The 6,932-nt window shown below is 40.8% G+C and overlaps 1 protein-coding gene across 1 annotated transcript; it reads left to right on the top strand.

Moving 5' to 3' along the window:
• The first annotated feature begins 158 nt into the window (after positions 1–158).
• On the top strand, positions 159–6,611 carry COX7A2 (cytochrome c oxidase subunit 7A2). Its single transcript, XM_080998095.1, has 4 exons — positions 159–317; positions 1,810–1,899; positions 4,897–4,981; positions 6,376–6,611. The coding sequence occupies exons 1-4, from the start codon at positions 300–302 to the stop codon at positions 6,432–6,434; spliced, it is 252 nt and encodes an 83-aa protein (XP_080854221.1). The 5' UTR covers positions 159–299; the 3' UTR covers positions 6,435–6,611.
• The last annotated feature ends 321 nt before the right edge of the window (positions 6,612–6,932 follow it).

Raw genomic sequence — 6,932 nt, 5'->3', positions numbered from 1 at the left:
ACCCGTCCTGGTTATATATGATACTTCCGATCTCAAACTGATCTGCCTTTCGCCGCTATGGAGATTTTTTTTAAAAAAAGAATATTTAACCATAGAGGTGCCAACGGCTAGAAAGACTGGAACGACGGCTTGTTGATTAATACCGGAAGCTCTCGCTTTGGATGCGCGCGCCGGTCGCCATGGTCGCCTAGGGATTGTGACGTCAGGCGGCGTCTCGCTTCCTGTTTCCGGTGCCCTTGTTCCTGCGTTGAAGGCGACGGCGTAGACGAGGAGGAAGGTGAAGAGGAAGAGCTGCCAAGATGCTTCGGAACCTTTTGGTATGGCCGGAGGAGGAGGAGGAGGAGGAGGGTCTGGCCTGTGACTTGGGTGGCTTTTGCTGTTGGGAAAGTAGCCGCGGAAGCAGCGAGATAGACGAGTGAAGGGAGGCCCCTTTTATTGCATTTCCTGCGGTTGTGAACTGCCTTTTTCAAGGTTGCAAATTCCACGCAGTGTTAAAAGCGAAAAATGAAAACACAGCGTAGCAAATATGCAGCAAAAGTGAACCCCGCACCCTCAGCAATTCCCACAAAAACAGCTATAATAAAATAGTATTTTTGTTTGTCGAAATGGCTGCTTAAAACTAAACTACGCCTATTTAAAAAGGAACCATACTTGAGTTAAGGTATCGGGGTTTGGGCGGGGGGTCGGGGGGGTCATATTGTGACTGGTTTGGGCCTTGTAAATGGTCAGGGGGCGGGATCTGGAAAACCTCTTTTAAGAAGGCTGGGGAGGGTGCCATGGAGGATGGGTTGAAGGGGAAATTTGCCAATATCAGGTTTCAGAAGTCTGCCCAATTTGGGGCAGTTATTTCCTCCACGGTGGCTGTCACACATTAATGGAGGAGAGGGCATCTGGGGAGGCGTTGGTGGGCTAAGGTGGCTTCCAGGAGGAGATGAGGCATTTTATTTCCATGGGTCTTAAGTTCACATATTGGGATCCAAGCCAATGTATTTTGCTTTATATTTTCATTGGTTGGTAATGTTTGCCATGTCAAAGTCCTTTGATTTTCAAAGATAGGTGTTGGTCTATGGTCTCCCAGTTTGGGTATTGTTCACTTGGTGCACCAACTTCCTTTTTTACATGGTGCAGATTAAGAAGGGGAAATTGGGTTGGGAAAAGCAGGATTTCAACAAAGTAGCTGTTAGCTTTTGGCAGAAGCAACAGGTTTTTTGTTGGTATCTTAAAGAGGCATGTGACACAAGCTTGTGTGCCTTTCATCAGATTTATGTAGCTTTACTGTATTTTCAGTTGGTAGAAATGTGGGGTGAAACAGTGGGGCCTAATGGCCATGCAATGAAAGAGGCAGCAATGGTCAGCACAGGTTAAATATATACAAGAATAGCTGTTTATACACATAATAGCAAAACATGATTAAGCTTTATGTAAGCAAGCCCTTGAACAATACACTCCCCACATCCAGCACTGACATATAAGATCAAACACTTCCTTTCATTTTTAACTAACTACAGTTTGGTAGGTTCAGAACAAAAATTATAGTGTTAAGTATGGCTTATTAAATCTAGCTAGGGTTGTTAGCCATAGTCTGAAGTAGGCTTGCCTCATTAAGCTATATCTAACATTTTCGTTTCAGAGAAAACTGTGATTATCATTCTGTGTACACTAGTGTGGTCACTAACTACATTTGGTCTAAACCACTAGTGTTTAGTTTACTTGCTTCCCAAGTAATTGTGCATATGAGTGTACCCTTAACAAAAGAAGCACTACTTCTAATAATAATTTAAAAAGAAATATTTTTTGTTTGTTTTGCAGACTCTTCGGCAAATTTCTCAGAAATCCATAAGCACTGCCTCCCGCAGGCAGGTTACAAACAAGGTTCCGGAATTACAGAAACATTTCCAGGTATGGTTGCATGCATACTTTGAGAACAAATGACAATGTAATGGAACCTCTTAATATTGTTTTTATCTATCTATCTATATAAATATATATATATATGATTTTTTTTTACGATGAATATACTTTACGTAGCACCACTAATGGCATTTAGCGTCCAAGCCATCTTTCTTTTTTTGATCTTTTAAGACCACACAGTCTGATTGCTGTGTGATAGCTGCTTATTTTCTCAGTAGTGCTAAATTATCTGAAATCCAATAGCATGCTTGTATGAATGAATTTATGCTTACGAATGCAATTAAGTTACATGTGAAAGATACAGCAATAGCTGTTGAAGACAAATCAGAATTTTAGCTTCTGGGAGTATCTTAAAAAATATAGGCAATGTCCTACCTGGCTAGCAAATTGTGACTAGTTAATAAATAATCTATGTGGTGCTGGGTATCATAAGTTAGAACTCAAACCTTTTTGTGTGTTCTATAGACAGCTGTACTAACAGTCTTTGATCATTCTCGGTTGTCATGCTGAACAGTACAGGGTAGAGGTGGGGAACCTGCAGCCCTCCAGATGGCATGACTGATGGTCAGGGTGGGCAGGAATCTGGATGGCTACAGATAACTATCCCTAATGTAAGAAGACACTATTCTGCTTGCTATGAGTAAAAAATGTGCTGTAATATTTTTACTTGATAGTTTGTTTTATCATCTAGGTAGTCTGATTCATGACTTGGTTTTTCCAAAGTTGTGATTTCAGCTGTGTTGTCCTTAATGTTAATAATAAAATACTTTTCATAAAATAGTTTTTCTTGGCCCCCTCCCCCTGCATCCCAAGCCATGCCCACTAAAGCATCAGCCCATCTAAGTTGAGTAGTTCAAAATGGGACATCTTTTCAAAAGTGGTGGGTACATTGTGTTGGCATTTGACTAGTCAAAAATTGATCAAGAATTTTAAAGGAATAAGTTATTTGATCAACCCCCTAACCAGTAAAACCCTAGCAAAGCATGCTAATTACAAAAAAGTATTTTCCTTCATTATTTTATTCTAGAAGACTTCAGAGTCTAGTCCCTCTCTCAGTCTTTGCAAAATAACAGCAAATTTCACACTGAATGTCATCTCCCTTGGCATGTGAAATGTGGCTAAACTTTTGCAGAAGGATTAAGCAAAGAGTGGTATGCCTTGATAAAACGGGTTCTTCCTTTCCTTGTGGCCGTTGTGGAATCTGCTGGCTGATTTCTTTACTTGCTCCCTGAGGGTGGCAGTGGCCCCACAGACTTTGCACTGCCTGAAAAGTGGCCTTGGGCAGTGACAGGTGGTCATTTAACTGAGAGGGAGAAAGTTGGTCTCTAATCTTGCTGGCTGATCTGTGTGTTAACTGGAAAATCAGAACCACAAGTAAGTAGTGTCACCATTGTCTATGAAATGATGTCTTCCATGACCCTTTAAGGCAGTATATTGCAGTGTGCATACATGCCTTCGTCCACAGTGCTGACATTCACTGCACCGCTGCTGTCCTGTGCTACAGTGCTCACATTCCCTGCACTATGTAGGCTGCTGACTCAATCCTTATTGACTCTAGCTAATTTGCTGACCCTAATTTATGATTATGTATGCACATACTTTGTGTTTCCTCTTTACTGTTGTGCTCCCATTTAGAGATGCCAGCAGTTTAGCAAATGGCCAGGGAACCAGGACATGTTGCTTAACTGGAAAGGATGAGGACAAAAATTCTTTATAGAGAGAATGCAGGTGATACCTGCTCCTAAAATTTATTCAGTAGATTTATAGCCTGTTTTCTGATTTGAGTTCTTACAACAGTTAATAGCATTTATGAAACACAGTAGGTGCACCTAAACTCACATGCTCACAAAACAACCAACCCCACTGAGCAGGAGCCAGCACCAAACATTTTCCACAGAGTAGATAGGGTTGGGACAGTTTGACTGGAGCATACCCTCATAGTGGCTGAATGAGAGATCTGTGAGTGACACAAGCTCTGATAAGGGTTGAGGAGGGAACAGTTCCTTGCTTTCACGGTTGCTGGTTGATTAACCAGTTCTGCACTCAATGTATTGCCACTTACATAAGGGCATTCTTGACCCTTTAGAAAGTTTGATCATATTTGACTAGGGTCAATAAAAAGAATATTGTAACTAATCAGTTGAACGGTGTCCCAATACACTCTAAATTTAGGCTGCAGTCCTGTGTTTTCATACTTGGGACTTGAGTTTTATTGAACTTGGTGGGATGTTTAAGTAAACAAGCATAGGAATGGGCTGCAAATAGGCTGCTCGTTAGAGCTGGTTGATTTATTCTTCCACTCCTTGCCTTTCCTCTCTGGTTGCTTCCTTGCAGCTCATTTTAGCCTGCCTGGGCTGAGGAAGTAATGTATCTCTCCCCACCCCCAGAAATATTTAGGGTATAAGGCTTATCCTTAGGAGAATACGGATGTGGGGGTTCCCCTCTTCTGCTTTCCACCTCCACTCTACCCCATCCAGGAATCAACACAAGGTTTGGCTGCTTCTTCCTCCCCACCTTTCTCTGTCTACGTAGCAGTTCCCAGGACCTTAGCCCATTTGCTTCACATGGTTCTATCCTTATTTCAGACATCATTATATATTGGTTTATTGTGATGTTGAGCTGGTTATATACTGTGATGCTGAAAACCAGTTATCGCCCAGCCCTACTGCTCATATGACATATATAGCTGAGCAGTAGAGTCTCTTTTTACAGTATATGGTAGCATGCTTTCAACAGAGGGCTGTTTCAGTATTGGTGAACTTTCAATATCAGGTAGATGTTCCAAATTACAGTATTTAGCCTTGAATAACTGGCAACTATGCAGGAAATAACTTTTTGTACTTTTTGCCTGGACTTGAGTAAACAGAGCCGGAGTTAGCTTTCTAACATTGTAACTCTAGCAGAATAGGTTTCAATTTTAAAAAATAAATCCTAAAAGAGAAGAGTCTTAACTCATGAATTCTGCATCTTTGTCGTTGTTATTAGGAAGATAATGGCATTCCAGTGTACCTAAAAGGCGGAACAATGGATGCAATGCTGTATCGAACCACCATGATCCTTTCCGTTTTTGGTAAGACTTTAACAGAGAAGCAGCAGAGCTGTCATAGATGTCTCTGGTTATGTGTTCATATTTCTAAGAGAGAAAGTACCACTCCTCTGCATAAATCTAAAACAGGAACTTGGGAACTTGGAAATCCTGTGCTGTATGTTACCGTGTTATTAAAAACGTGCTTAGGAAAACCAGTATAAAAGCACAAGAGATACCAGACTGCTGTTTGTGAATATTCTCCACATTATTTTCTCCTCTTTCTGTTGTGAACATCACTTGAGTCTATAAGAGCTCTGTCTTAAAGGAACCCAGATCCCCACTCTGTTCAGTAGGCAAATTTGGATGAGCGTTTACATTCAAGCTTGCAGGTTTTCCTATGCCACTTTCCCATAATGCCTACTTTACTTAGCTATTTGACTGAGTGGGTTTCTGACACCTTTGAGAATGCAGTCTTTACAATCATTTGTTGGGAACCTTTTTAAAGCCCAAAAACATGAGGCAGAAACTTCTGAATGGAAGCTCAGGTTAAAATGCAGCTGCCAGGAAAATGATGGGGGACCTGTGCCCCTCCATATGTTGTTGGACTACAGCTTCAGCAATCATTGACCTTGGCCAGAACTAATGGGGCCTAGAGTACAGTGATATATGGAGAGCTGCAGGTTCCCGATCCCTGTATTGAAAACAGCATGCTGGAAGCACTTTAATTTACCAGAATTTCTGAAAGCTCAAGAGTTTAAGATGGCAATTTTTATCATAAAACTTACGGCATTTTTAGAGTTTTGCCTAATAATAATAATTTATTTGTACCTCACCCATCTGACTGGGTTGCCCAAGCCATTTGGGCGGTTTTCAACATATATGACAACATAATAAAGCATTAAACCTTAAGAAACTTCCCTGTACAGGGCTGCCTTCAGATGTCTTATGAAGGTTATACATAAAGTTATTCATCTCTTTGACATCTGATGGGAGTGTGTTCTACAGGATGGGTGCTACTAGAGAAAAGACCCTCTGCCTGGTTCTCTGTAGCTTCACTTCTCTAAGTGAAGGAACCCTCAGTGCTGGATCTCAGTGTCCGGGCTGAACACTGGGGTTGAAGACGCTCCTTCAGGTATACAGGGCCAAGGTCATTTAGGGCTTTAACGGTCATCAGCAACACTTTGAATTGTGCTCAGAAATGTCATAATCCTCCCTTTATGTACTTAATTGGTCTGGCGATATAAAAGGAATGGGAAAATGGGCTCCTTTTAGCCTGAAGAAACTTAACATATATTGTGTCATTTTCTGTCAGTCTAATAAGATTAGAGCAAAAGAGTGGCATGAATACTTTAAAAAAGAGAGCTTATGCTAATAAATTGCCATCATCTAAAGCATTTGTGCTTGATCTGACCTAATGTTGTGTGTCTTCTCTTCAGGAACAGGCTATCTCCTTTATGTGCTCTTCAACGCAGCAATGCCCAAGAAAAACAATTGACCCCAGTTTACAGGATGCATCTTGGAGTAACACCTCTCCACACCATTCCAAAACACTCTTCAGGGACCTACTTTGTCCTTGTCATAAATGATGTCTATGTTGGGGATCAATATTTATTGAGTTGAAATGTTCTATGCTGTGACCAATAAAGTAGTTTTACATTCCTGTGTGCTCGAATCTGTTGAAAGTTTATTTGCTGAATTTAATGTGTTTTTTGTGAAGCCTGCAGTTTAATCTCAAGCAGAAATAATAGGCTCAAGTTTGAATTTGTAGGGCTTGCTAATTTGCCATCCTTTTTGTCTTCAGGATCAAAAATAGCTAAACATGGATTAGGTAAATGTCATACTATAAACACATTCTTAATATCATGGAACAAAATTCATCTCCTATAGCTCTTCACAGTTTAGCCAATTGAAGTTTATTTCACCAATAAGGACTCACTTATTTCCCTGAGTACTCACACTATGATGTGATTTGCATAAAGCAATGTCTAAGCTA

The sequence above is a fragment of the Podarcis pityusensis genome (assembly GCF_964106645.2).
Source record: "Podarcis pityusensis genome assembly, chromosome: 3".
NCBI lineage: Eukaryota > Metazoa > Chordata > Lepidosauria > Squamata > Lacertidae > Podarcis > Podarcis pityusensis.
This window is presented reverse-complemented; position numbering and strand designations above follow the sequence as displayed.

Bases quoted from the DNA above. Each gene is read 5' to 3' on its own strand.
- COX7A2 (XM_080998095.1), top strand. The intron at 1,900-4,896 runs GTATGGTTGCAT...CGTTGTTATTAG, and splicing joins AATTACAGAAACATTTCCAG to GAAGATAATGGCATTCCAGT. The intron at 4,982-6,375 runs GTAAGACTTTAA...TCTTCTCTTCAG, and splicing joins CATGATCCTTTCCGTTTTTG to GAACAGGCTATCTCCTTTAT.